Genomic DNA, 14,132 nt, shown 5'->3' with positions numbered 1-14,132 from the left:
TATATATCGATTTTAAAATAATTGATATGGTGGGACATTTTTGAAATAAACCACTTTCAACCTGGCATTCCTATTTTGGGCACGTCATCATAGGTGAAAACTTAGAAAAAGCAGATCTACAAGAGTTTGTAGAGTTTAGCTATTTTAGCTATTTTTGTGCAACACTGTTGTACGACAAAGTATTGTGGTTAATCATACTACAGTAATTGATTTAGCTGAGTATTTAAAAAATGAATTACAAATGTTCACATCAATTAGTTTATATACAAAACATAAATAATGTATATAAGTGCTTCTTGGTTATTTGATTAATCAAAAAGTAGTCTTGTGTGGCCAGACTGTTGCCTCCCACAATTTTCATGTTTCCGGTCATACAGTCTGGGACTCGGAAGCTCTGATCATGATTAGAATATAAACCGGATGTGAAGCCTTCTCCCCACTTCCGTTTCATCTTTACAGTCGCACAAATGTATCCTAATATAAATACAAATCATCTAAGTATATTTAGCTTGTCTGCTTAGCAGAAATGGAAATAAAATAATAAAATGTAAAGATATTTTAAAATATATTTTCGTGAACGGAAGTGCCAGTTTCCTCTCTCGGATTTCGGGAGGTGTAGTTCCAGACTCTATATAGCATTCAGAGATTGTGGAATAGTTGTCTGGCTACGCGAGACTAATCAATAAGTAATCGATAGAATAATCGCTAAGAAAATATTCGATAGCTGCAGCCCTAGTGTGCTGTATTTTGGGTCAAATGCCTCTTTCAGTTCTTTCTTACCCGTGATTCTATAAGTCTGGCCTTCTCCATATGAGCTTCCCTCAACATCTTCTCCATCTCCTCAATTTTCAAAGCATCCATTCCACTGGCACTGCGGGACAAAGAACAAACTGACTTCAATACCCTGCCCACATGCATACATGGCAAGGTGTATGAGTGTGTGTCAAAATATCTTGAGAACAGAACTTTGTAGAAATTATCAAGATACTGTCATGAAGAAATGGTTAAAGTTTTATGGTTAAACTGTCTTTTGTGAATAAAATGTTATTTTGTCCAATTTTGCATGGTAGAGTATGTTGTACAATGCAACTATATATAACTTGTACAATTGGGGTGGTCTCCCTGCTTTTCTATTGGGACGTTTAGATCCTGTTTCTGGTTTGACACAAATGTGACCTGAAGGTCCAAATTATATTTCTCCCCTGAGCAAGCAGGCAGGCTCTAATAGCTCAGTGGTAAAATGGCAGCATTTGCGCAGGAGACCCGAGCGAAACGGTCAAAGGTCAAGGTTACAGTCAAGGTAAAAATTACTCATCAACCAATGTGATTTATTGGTGTTTTTTATTTATTTATTTCAATTATAATTTTTGTGATGTTATGTAAAAATTACTTATTTTACATCCAAAGCAAGAACTATTAGTCAAGTTTAAAAAATGGACCAGATATGGCCAAAATATTATAGTGAAGAGGGAAGATAAATCCACATATTGTTGCTAGTCCTATTTTGACCATCACTGTGTCACTGCAGCAGAGCTAAAACCTTGGTGTGCAGAGTGTTCAGAGAGCTGTTGTTCCTCACCTGGACATGTTGTCAGGCGAGCAGGCGGAGTTATTGCCGGTGGAGATGCTGGTATCCATGCTGTCAGAGCTCTCCAGGCTCAGGGTGTCGTAGGGCTGCTCCCCCCCTGACGGAGGCTGGTGGTGGAGGATGGAGTGATGCACCATGGGGGAGCTGTGGCTGGCGTGGCTCAGTGCAGGGCTATAGGTCATGGTTCCTGGGTACGGGGGGGAGGAGGAGGAGGAAGAGGAGGCAGCGGTGGAAGCAGCGAGGTGGGCCTGCGAGCCGCGGAGCGCCTCCCACTGGCAATGAGCCTCTACTGCGGCTCTCTGCTTCAGCTCGGCCAAGCGCCGACGCTGCTCATCTATGACCTGCTGACCTGGGGTCAAGAGAGGAGTAGAGGAGGAGTCAGTGATGTCTGTATGATTGAGTCCCACGGGGTCCAGATGCTGCTGTTGCTTTTATATAGATTATTGTGTCTTCATCTGAGTGTGGACGATGTCAAAAGGAGATCTGGACAGAAAGATGTGCGGCCAGAAATGGAACCAAACCAGGTCCTGACACTAACTTCCTCCCATGAAGTGCGCAATTTACAGTACAGAATAGGGCTGCAACTATCATCTATTTCTTTGCGATTATTCAATAGAATACTTTTTTGATTAATCGAGAAGCATTTGTTTTGTTTTCATACATCAACGAATCAACGTGAAAAATATTTTTTTGTAATAGAATAAATTAATTAGTCTGATTTTTGCCACATTTGATACTTTGCCGTTCAATAGTGTCACGCAAAAAAATTTTAGTTGATTAAATCGATTAGCTCGACCACTACTACAGAATTGTGTTAAAAATACGCATTTTTATTACAAATTTCAAGCTGGATTAGCTTCAAGTTTCTAATTCAGTGATATTTATGTGACTCCCTGGAGATCAGTGTCACGCCTTTCAGAAATAACAGCTCAGAGAAGCAAGCTCTATACTGTGAAATTTAAATGTCACTCGATTTGAATAATTGTTTATCCACAGCTGAGCAAAAGCAGCAGTTCATTACAGCGCTGGTGGAATGTTGCACAGAGAAATATAAAGTTCAAGGTTAAGAAACACATGACACACGTTTGTTTGTATGCAGACATTATCTGAAATTTGCATGCATTTTGACAACGAAATAAAACCTTGAGTGTATCCGTTTTGTTAACGTCTAAGCAGAAAGTCAGTGAATCAGAACCCGTTCTTTTATGCCGTCCAGATCTCCTCCCGAGATTTTTGTCCGCATTCGGACAAAGAAATGAAAACACAAAAGAATAACAGCGACACCTGAAGCTGTTTGGGGACAACTTGTAAATCCGCTCCCATTCCGTCCTGAGGGGAAACATCTCGCCATACAAACACCACATGCTGGCATCAGGGCATCATCGTAGGCATTCCAACCAATAGAGCCACCAAAAGAACAGGACATCCAACAAATCGGCACCATAGCACCAGGCAAGAAACATAACTCATGCAACCACACATACAAGTACAGTATGTGTTCACTCAGTGCCACGAGCCCGAGTCCCATCACCAACAACCTGAACATGACCCATCGCCTGAGGGTTCCAAAGAGCAAGAATCCCATTTCTTTAACCCATTCAACCCGGGAACGCGTCTGTGTCATTTTAGATTTTAGCTATAAACATTATGTTATTCTTTGGGTTATTTAAACATAGCAGAGCACCGAGTGCTGCACTATGAGCTTGTAGATCTGCTATTTAAAAAAGAAGGGGAAAAAAACTGTGCAAATCTATGAGTATACATATTTTTTAAGGGAACATTTTTGACTCAAATCTTTGCTTCTGGGAGGTCCCTGGAACAAAATATTTTCAGATGGGGGTCCGCGGCCAAATACATATCATTTCGGGGGTCCTTGACATGAAAAAGTTGGGAGAACCACTGATATAGCAACATACGTTTTTTTTCCAGAAAACGGTTAGGATTTAGATGACATTTGTAGATGCGTTCCCGGATTGAATGGGTTAACGTCTCTCGTTGTCAACTCCATGCTGCTAAGCACAAGGAAGGTGGACAGGAACCTCTAAGAGGTGACGAGGCCTCAAATACAGTCTGTACAGACAGGAGAACATGCGATACTGATCCTCCACAGGTCAGAACATTCACAGGGGGAAAGAAAAAGACTGATGGAACAAAATGCAGGACGTTTCTATCAGAAAGAAGAAACGATGAAAAGAAATCAGACAGCAGGAAGAACGAGTGACAAGCCAGTAATGGAGAGGGTTTTAACAGAGAGGAAGGATAAGAGCGAATGTCGGGTGAGATGAGGCAGAGACAGACAGACACGGTAAATAATAGATGAAAACAGAACGAGTCCCACTCCCAGACACGCTGCTGGTCCGCTAGTGACTAGTCTACCTGCAGGGCTTTCCTTCACACTGGAACGGCCGGGCGACTCTGCAGCATCGCAGACACGTCAAGGAAGGGACAAATCCACAGCAGACAGACAGAAAGACAGACACACATACAGACAGGCATGACCACAAACGAGCCTTTTTTTAAAAAACGAGAAGTCGAAGGGTGCCAATGCAGCTTCTGAACTGTGTGGAACAAGTGACTGCCTCCCAATTGAGATAAAACACACTTTTTCTAAATGGAGAGCAGCCCAGCACTCAGGGCCCCCGGATCCTCTGTACTGTACTGTAGCTATGCTAAAGGAGGGTGCTGTTACCTTTCTGCTGGAAGGCCAGCTGTCGTTTGTTCTCGATGTCCTGGAGGGTGGCCGCCAGGTTCCTGGGCAGGCTGCCGGTGCTGTTGGATACCAGCAGGGTGCTCTGCAAAGGAACACGGCACAGCTCATCAATGTCAAGATATAAGATATAAATAAGATATAAGACACCAATGTCAAACTGGTTTTGATGCAGAGGACTACAATTATTCTTCATAATGCATTATATGTCAATATTCTTTTTCTGTTTATCCTGTGTAACCAATTTATTGTAGACCATAAAATTATTAAATACAATAAGGGAAAATGGTCTTGAAATTGATCCACTACTTTCAACTATTTATTTTATAATAATGCAACTATTGCACTATTGAAAGACGAATATTCACATTTTGGGGAAATAGTTGTAAACAGTAGATAACAATAAGATATGTTTATAGTATACTGTAAAGCCCCTGTATAGCCCCTTTCCCACTGGCATGTAAACCCACTAATTCACTGGTAGATTTCCATGCTGGCGTCCTGTGGGACCAGGCACTGGTCTTGAATGCCGGGGTAATTGCACTCTGCAAATCTCCCAACTCCCACTCTGCAAATCTCCCAACTCCCTACCTTGTTAATTTCCATAACTTGTCTGCCACAGCGGGAATGTAAGCGTCTGATTTCCATAGTTTATGACGTTTTATTCTATGAAAATGAACTGTCCTATGAACAAAACTGCTGCAGCTTTGCCTGCTCTGAAGCCTCATCAAAAAGAATCAAAGCATGTAAATTAATATCATGAATAATTTGCACCATTCAAACAAAACTGGGGGGAAAAATATTTTTAGAGAGAGAGGGAGGGACGTCTGCCTGCGAGTCTGCAGATGGATGCTATTGTTTCTTTTCATCCCAAATACATATTTTATCAAATATCTAGTCCCATGTGCTTTAGGCACCTCTTGTAATGTAACGTAATTGGATAAATCTTCTGTTGATCGATTCATTGATCATTCGTTCAGTCATTACACCCCCATTACACCCCAATTTCCATAGCCCAGAACATGTGACTTTGTAGAAATGTGTATATTTGGAAGTGTACGTACCTTGGAGGATGTGTTGCGCCCCAGTGTTGCTGCTCCATGCTGTATGGGGGAGGCTTTAGGCCGATGAACCGACTGTCCAGCATCGCTATCCAGCTTAGAGCGAAACACCTGACACAGTCGAAGGAACGTTTATGTTAACAATAGAATATATAACATTGCAGACATGGACAATGGCTGTGAAATGTGTTCACATGGAGCAGGGACCTGGTAAGGTATCTGGTTAGAACAGTGTTTGAGAACGATGTGCCTGGTTAGAAATAAAAAATCTGATCTGATGAAGAAAGAAACTTCCTCTTGTGCAATAGTGAAGTGCAATATTGTGATTATACCACTTACCACAGTTTCATTATCAATAATGTACGATTGGATGTCACGGAAATAATGGCAAACTTTTTATTGTTTAGGTGAAGACTGTTCACCTAGTGTTCATCAGTTTCATTGTCACAGTTATTTGTCCTTATGACAAAGTCATAATTCATGTTTGCCCAGTAGCAAACTGATTCTAGGTTATTGGGAGATATTTGCACTCAGAATGCATCTCAGGCAATCAAATAGTGAGGTTAGAACTAACTGTGGCATATATAATCAATAATACACATTTTCTTGCATGGATTATGACTTATGCCTTCAACAAGAATGTATAACTGATCCTTGTGGACTGCCTTCAGCTGAGATACACAAGTTAGTTAACAGGCACAAATATTGTGCATAATATCAGCCAAGCCATGTATTAGGCTGGCTCTAATATGGACCAGAAGTTAAAGCAGAGATTTTCCTTTCTCCATCTCATTATTCTCATTATTAACCATATTATTTACTATGAATACAAATCATTTCAGTAGGACAACAGAGGAAGGACTGTAAAAACAGTCTGCCTTCCTTAAGGAATTAATAACAAAGTAACACAATGGATAGGCTGTAATTTAGCACACACACACACACACACACACACACACACACACACACACACACACACACACACACACACACACACACACACACACACACACACACACACACACACACACACACACACACACACACACACACACACACACACACACACACACACACACACACACACACACACACACAGTCCCCTTTCATTGGGCAGTCCTTTAATCAGGTACTCACAGGTCTAATTACAGGCCTGACGTCATTATACTCTTTCTTTTACAACACATATGCTACACAGTGTACACACACACACGCACACGCACACACACACACACACACACACACACACACACACACACACACACACACACACACACACACAACCAAGCTGTTGTCTGGGTGCTAGTTTCAGTGCAGAAGCAACAGGAACAGTAAACAGCAGGAAAAGGAAAGGAGAGGCCTCTCTACCTGCAGCCTGTGACCTGACAGACACTTAGCTGGGAGGGGAGGAGGGGGGCCGAGCAGACCGGCCTCCCCAGCAGACATCACCTCCTGGTACCAGTGCTCTAAATCTACCCTGGAGATGAGCGGCCTACTGCCCTCTGTCTGGTACTGAGGTACGCACCCAGCGCAGCAGAGCAGAACAGGGCAGGGCGGTGCAAAGAGTACAAGAAGAAAGACGAAAGGAGGAGGAAAAAGAAGGGAATAGAAGGGGAAAGAAAAGACAAAAGAGAACAGAAGAAAGATTAGTAAGCATTAAAAAAGGGGAGACGTGGCTGCATAGCTTCCATGGAAGCTACATTTACTCAACTTTGTCTGCTCTCGAAGCCTCACGTACATCAAAAAGAATCAATCAACGCTTCTAAATTAACAACATGAATAATTTGCTTCCATTCAAACAAAATGATGAAATCAAAGGGGGGGGGGCTCCCAAAGAGCCCTTTACACAAAGTTCATCACTGTCCATCATTCATTTACGTTCCACACACGTTTGAAAATAAATACAGTGTTGACTGAAAATAATGGACTTGGGCATAATGTGGATTTTCAACGTCTGGACTGGCCTACAGAAAGATGCCAACACAAGAGCTCTCTATTCTGGTGCGTCCTGGTTTGCATAGCACCACCACAGTAACTGCACTGAGATGCACAAGAACAAAGCAAAGCACTGAGGGTCAAGGTTCACACACGTTAAAGGCAAAGAGAGCATGAACCAGGCGTCAGGTGTTAAGACAGCCATTGGGGGAGGTGGACAGGAAGAAGGAGCAGGAGGAGGAGCACACACCTCCATAGAAAGAGAGAGAGAGGAGCCGTGCGGAGAGGAGATGCGGGGGAAGACAGGAGATGACTCCAGCGCTGCGGCGTGCGCGGGCTGACGCAGTGGCGAGGTGGGGGATGACTCCACCTTGGGCATCCCGTACATCTGACTTAACTGGCCAACAGTCACATAGTCCTGTTAGCACACACACACACACACACACACACAGCAGAAAGAGACATGGAGATGGTGAGACAGACACATCACGTCTCTGATATGAAGCACGCACGAAGACATCGGACATTAAGCTCATCTCCAACAATCTACCATACATTCACTTCTGTCCAAAATAAAAGGCAAACTTTCATGACTTCTGGCCTGAATCCTATTGTTATATTGTGAGGTGGGCGTTTTGGAAAATCAAACATAAACCTTCCCAATGCATTCTGAGTCTGGAAAACCGTGTCAACGGCTCCATCAGCTCATGTGATGTGTCGTACGTTTTATGTCAGATTTTCACATCCTCCTCACAACAGAATGATAGGAGTCAGAATAAAGTAGGTGAAGTTGCCCTTCCATTGCCTTCCTTGTTCAGGGGGCTGAGGAAAGTTGCTTGTAGCGACACGTCATAGTAGCAGTGAGAAAAGCTACTAATATGCAGTAAGCAAACGGTACACTTCCTGCTAAGCAGCCAACCAGTAGAGGGGGCAATGTGACATGAATATGGAGGGATGTAGAGGCAGTGGTTCTCAAAGTGGGGTCCGGGGACCCCCCAGGGGTCCTTAAGGATGACCCCATCAAAATCAGTTTAACCACTTTAACTCTACATAGGCTATTTGAAAATAGCCAGTCTACAAGCTATCCACAACGCGCCGCATCGTGACACATTGTGAGCCTTTGGGGTCTGTGGCCAAATTCATATTAATTTGGGGGGGCCTTAACATGGAAAGGTTTGAGAACCACTGATGGAGAGAGAGAGAGAGAGAGAGAGAGAGAGAGCGAGAACAGACAGCAAAAAAGTAAGAATTAAACAGTGAGAGAACAGACAGACAGAGCGATGGTACCTCGCGCGGCCCGGCATGCGAGGCGGGGTTGCTGTTGTCATGGTAACTGCCGCCATACATCTTATAGACATCTGATAGCTTCAGGTACTCCTGAAGCGTGTCCGTACAACAACACAACACAACACAATGTCAGGACAACACTCTACAGGACCTACAGCAACAAGCCTACAGGCTCTCATGTTCAGACTGATATAATATAATGTAATATCATAGACTGATATAATAATAATGATCCACACTTTGATCCACTTTCATTTGGACATCGTTGCTGTTGGGCGGAAACCTTACACAGTATGTCCAATCCCGTTACTTTTTCCAGCAAAAAAAGAACCTGCGTTCCAATGGATCCAATGTAGTTATTATTTAGTCACCAGCTCTTGTTGTTTCAAAAGTAGCGAAGATCGCGATCACTCTGCAATTTCCCCTACTTTTGTGCGACAACCTTGTACAACAAAGTAGGGCATTCATTTACGGGGGGAAAACTGTCGATTCAAGGTTTCTGCTCGACAGCAGCGATATAATAGCCAGCAGAGCTGAGGTTAAAACCAGAAGAGTAAAGTAAAAGGATGTGAGGACTGACTCAAACCGTAGATAACAATAGCCTCCTCATAGTATATAGTGTAATATAAATAGATGTGTGTGTTGAAGATCAAGTATGTTTTGCAAGTGAAATGTTAGGTTCATATTAAGCCGGACTGTTGTGTTAACATGTTACTTCTGGTTTTGGTGCATGATGCACAGACGGACGTCAACACACACACCCAGACTACAAAACGAGCCGAGACACTTCATCACATGCAAAGTCACCACACGGTGTCGGGACGCTGTGCAGGGTTCAAGCAAACAACACAGTGGGGGGACAGGGCACTGAAAGAGCAACACCAGTGGGTGGTGTCTCTAGGGGACCCTCTGGGTTCCTTTGGGGGGTTCCAAATGGACCCTTATAGGTCTGTAACTCTGAGAGTGTACAAATGGAACCAAATGGACCAATTTGGTTCCATTAACCCATTAAGACCTGAGGCCGCTTCTACAAATGCCTTCTAAAATCAGTAGTTCTCACACTTTCAAGATTTTTCAAAAATAGCAGATGTACAAGCTTGCGGCACGGCACAAAGCGACACGCTGAGCTTGTATATCTGCTATTTTTGAATAGCCAACGCAAAAATCTAGAATGACACACATGCTTTCCTGGTTTTAATGGGTTAATACACTCTCAGAGCTATGGGGGTCCTTGATTAATCAATAAATGAAAAGGGTAGAGAACAGCTGAGTTACACAACGCTGCTTAAACCATCTGATACAGTGAGGAGCTGGGAGTACAGGTGGGGTTCAGTGCCACGGAGTGAACGGGGAGGCGGGGTTACAGACACACGGACAGAAAGACAGCATCTGTGGGTCGTCATGCGGTGAGCGTCAGTGGGGTTACCTCCGTGGGACCGCCGTGGTATGACTGACAGGAAGGAAAGGGGAGTAAGTAGGAAGAGGAGGCCTGGCAGAGGGAACGCTGGGAGGAGCGCACGTCCTCCAGCAGGTCAGCCTCGTTGACATGGCGCACTTCCTGTTTCGACCGGTCAGGAGACCGGATTTACTCCCCCTGTCAAAATCGCGCGACCGCTATCCGCGACCTCTCAGCCCCCTCCCCCATAAGAATCAATGTAAATGTGAGTGAGGAAGTCAACAGCTCTATTCTGTATCATCACATAAAGTCAGGTTAGCAGCATGACAAACACAGAGCTCCGGCATGTTTAAAGCCCTGGCGTATAATTCAAAGTGTTTAGAGAAATGTGTGTGTGTGTGTGTGTGTGTGTGCGTGCGTGCGTGCGTGCGTGCGTGCGTGCGTGCGAGTGAGTGAGAGATAGAGAGTCTGTCATCTCACCTCCTTCATGGTGGTGGAGTTCTTAGGAAAGCTCTTCCCACCCGTCAGATTGAGGTATTTCTTCTCCAGGGCTGAAAGCCTCTCCTTCTCCTGCAACACACACACACACACTCATTCTAACTCCAGAGCTCCATGGTTCACCTGATGACAACAAGAAACCTTTGAAGGTCAAAGGTTACGCTATTTAGTGCTAGCTTTCAGGTGAAAATCAAATTTCAATATATTCACTTAGGTTTCAAAATCTCAAATTCATATTTTTTCCTGTATAATGGCATCTTCAACCTCCAATGAAGTTGGTCAGGTGACCTGGCCTAGAAGGTATTTGAAGGTGCCTCTTTGTATGTTTATTTGTCTGAGGAAGAGCTAGACGCCTGAAACGTGATGTTCGGCGGTAATAATAATAATAATGGATTTTATTTATAATGCACTTTACATTTGTGAAAATCTCAGTGCTACAATAAGCAAAAGCATAAAAAGAATCATCACACCACTAAAAACATCTAAGAAACTGAGCAAAACATTTAAAACATGAGGGCATAAAGCCAGAATAAGTAGCTAAAAAAATGCTTCGTTTAAAGGGTAGGTCTTTAGTCCTCTCCTAAAAAAGTCAACCGACTGTGGTGCTCTCAGGTGGGCAGGAAGGGTATTCCACAGCTCGGGGGCGGCCGAGCAGAAGGCCCGGTCGCCAATGGTACGTAGGTTGGTCTTGGGGGTTATGAGGAAGTTAGCGTCCACTTAAGAGCGGAGGTTGCGAGTCAAATTGTGGGGAGACTAATTCCTTGAGGTAGGAAGGAGCGTTGCCGTGGAGGCACTGATGAGTTAACAGGGATATCTGGGTATTCGGTCCGGGAAGAGACGGGAAGGCAGTGGAGTGAACGGAGGATGGGTGTGATGTGTTGGTGTCTGCGCACTCTCGTCAGGATCCTAGCAGCGCTGTTCTGGATATACTGGAGCTTTTGAAGGCTCTTGCTAGCGATCCCGATGAGAAGTGCGTTACAGTAGTCCAACCTGGAGGAGACGACGGCGTGGACACGTTTTTTTTCGGAATCTGCTAGCATGAGTGTGGGGTGGAGTTGTGAAATGTTTCTGAGGTGGAAGAAGGAAGTTTTGCACAGATGTCTGATGTGGGCCTCAAAGTTCAGGTGAGGGTCTATTTTTTCCCCCAGGTTAGTGACAACCAAATAATGTACCGGTAATAAATATCCATGGAACATCCAGTATTATCACTATTATTAACTCTTTGACTGCGGACGACGCGATAACGCGTCAAGTGCTACTTTGTCCAGTTGGCCGTCGACGCGCTCGACGCGCTGGACGCGCGTTCATTGTTTAATCTCTGATTGCGCTATGCTGCTTAATATTCAATGTTATTCTCAAGTTCCACTTACTTCACGGACATCTGCATCCGGTTTCATGGCCTGGATTCCGTTTCCGGTTTTTGATTTTTTTCCCCAGTCATTTTCGTCCAAAATAGGTAAATAAACGGGTTTTCACACGGTATAACGGACAAACGGACAGCTTCTCTTCTATAATCTATGGTCTGGGTGACGATCGGTCATCGCCGTCGTGCATCACAACGTAATTTTCGCTGATCAAAACAATCTGGGTGACGTCACATCCGTTTTCATGTTTTTCCTTGTCTAATCTATGAAGAAGGGTGAGAGAGACCCAACGACATGATCACGCTGTCATGTGCTGCTCTCTGCTGGCGGATTTGTGCTGGGTCTTTATATTATGTGTCCTTAAATTATTTTCATGAGAAAAATTCAAAATAAAAAAATAAAAAAACACGAAAATTGCTGGCACTGGGGGAGTACTTTATGAAAATACTCTGGCAGTCAAAGAGTTAACTTAAGTAATATTGTATTGTTGTTGTTAGCACAGGCTTGTGGAAAATGCCACACCAACATTTCCCTGCTTGTACCTGTATGAGTGAGTGAGTGACAAACAAATCCTCTTGAATCTTGAATACTGAATATTGAGCATGATCCAATGTGCGGAGACTATTTTTCTGTTTTCACAATGTCGATGTCAACCTTCAACCAGGCTGTCAACCTCTCCCACACACATTTGACAGCTTCTACTCTGAAGTCTTGTCTGTTCTACAGTGAGCAGGCGGTGTACAGGGAAATGTTTCTTTACCTTCTGTAGCATCTGCAGGGTGATGTTCCTGTCCTTGCCAAGTCTCTCACATTCCTGAGAGGCCTGCAGACCCAGCTGGTTGGCCTGGCTCTCCAGGGCAGACACCTTGTCCTGCGTAACACACGGTACATGTGGCTACAGTACACAGTTTGCACCTACCGTTACATTTTAACACGTTAACTCAAGCTCGCAGCGCGGCACAAAGTGGCGCGCTGTGAGATTGTATATCTGCTATTTTTGAATAGCCAACGCTAAAATCTAAAATGTCACAGATGCTTTCCCGGTTTTAATGGGTTAAACATTTAAACACCCTGGAGAAATAAGTGAATAAATATATACAGAGAACAAAATAAAAATGCAGTTCAGTAAGGCTCAGGTCAACAGTCTATTATTTATTATGAGTAAAAGGCCCATCTTCAGATTTGATTTAACCACTTTATTTCTGGCATCCCTATTTTTGTCATTATATTACATTATATTATATTATATTTTTTAAGTGGTTAAGTGTTTAAACATCACAGCATTGAAGAGTCGGCCATGCCACAGTTGGCAGCCTGGTGTAGGGACTGAGTGATGAGGATTATACTGTAGGTATGTCGGTATGACCATGATCAGGGAGATACACTACCTTCCGCTTGGCCATGCTTTCATGGTACTCTGCTCTCTCCTGAAGAAGCTGCTGGCTGATGTTCTCTCTCTCCTCCTCCAGGCTGCTCTCTCTCTCCAGCTGCTGGAACTCCAGGTCTTCAAACTGCTTGGTGCCCGCCTCCAGCGCCTCGCCATCCTAACACAGCCCGCCCAAACACCAATGCACACCGTTAAAAAAACAAACCCTCAGGGTAGAATGAATTTCATTTTTTTATACCACCCTGAGAAACGCAGACCAACAGCAACACGAAAGCCTGTACTGGTCCTTGTGTTGAAATGTCGGTCTTTTCAAATAAAGCGTGAAGTTCTGATCCCGGTAGGATCAGTGAGCGTTCGCCCGGTCTGGGGCCTCAGCAGGCATCCAAGAACATTCAGCACTCAGCTAGGCAGACTGCTGTGGAAGATCATGCTGCTACTACAGCATGGCTGCCAGGGGAGGTACACAACATTACTGTAGCTCTGTTGTGGGATGAAGAAAAGGACTGTAGCTACCACTATAGAATATCATGGGATTTGCAGGACATAGAGGGACACTTCACCGGTTTTAGACAGCATGTCAATAACATTATCGTGCTACAATATCCATAGCTCATCTCTGAGACACAGAGCAAGAAGGCCGAAAATGGTAGCATCCTATTAGGGGTGCAGGAAAAAATCTATTTGAATACGAATCGCGATTCTCATGTTGGACGATTCAGAATAGATTCTCATTTTCCAAAAATCGATATATTTTTTCAGTATTTTTGTATAATGACATTTTTGAGAATTGGCAAGTTCTAGGCTGAATCGGGGGAAAAAACGTTTTTCAATCGAGAATTGAAAAAATCAGAATTGTGACCCCAAGAATCGGAATCAAATCGTGAGATAGCAGACGATTCACAGCCCTAC

General features: G+C 43.7%; 1 protein-coding gene across 18 annotated transcripts in view; it reads right to left on the bottom strand.

Moving 5' to 3' along the window:
* Positions 1-14,132, bottom strand: part of phldb1b (pleckstrin homology-like domain, family B, member 1b) — a 102,453-nt gene that overhangs the window by 8,660 nt on the left and 79,661 nt on the right. For 10 of the 18 annotated variants that reach the window (XM_080429512.1, XM_080429513.1, XM_080429516.1 and 7 more), the window contains 11 exons: positions 13,225-13,380; positions 12,597-12,707; positions 10,455-10,544; positions 8,579-8,668; positions 7,542-7,709; positions 6,725-6,868; positions 5,360-5,467; positions 4,278-4,380; positions 3,965-4,003; positions 1,580-1,937; positions 781-871 (listed from right to left, as the gene is read on the bottom strand). In XM_080429512.1, the coding sequence (XP_080285638.1) occupies positions 781-871; positions 1,580-1,937; positions 3,965-4,003; positions 4,278-4,380; positions 5,360-5,467; positions 6,725-6,868; positions 7,542-7,709; positions 8,579-8,668; positions 10,455-10,544; positions 12,597-12,707; positions 13,225-13,380 (1,458 nt within the window). The remainder of the gene's footprint in view (positions 1-780; positions 872-1,579; positions 1,938-3,964; positions 4,004-4,277; positions 4,381-5,359; positions 5,468-6,724; positions 6,869-7,541; positions 7,710-8,578; positions 8,669-10,454; positions 10,545-12,596; positions 12,708-13,224; positions 13,381-14,132) is intronic. The other 8 variants (XM_080429508.1, XM_080429510.1, XM_080429514.1 and 5 more) reach the window with 7 other exon arrangements.

Source organism: Gymnoscopelus braueri (genome assembly GCF_963280865.1).
Source record: "Gymnoscopelus braueri genome assembly, chromosome: 5".
Taxonomy (NCBI): Eukaryota; Metazoa; Chordata; class Actinopteri; order Myctophiformes; family Myctophidae; genus Gymnoscopelus; species Gymnoscopelus braueri.
Note: the sequence above shows the minus strand (reverse complement) of the source record. Positions and strands in the feature narration are given on the sequence as shown.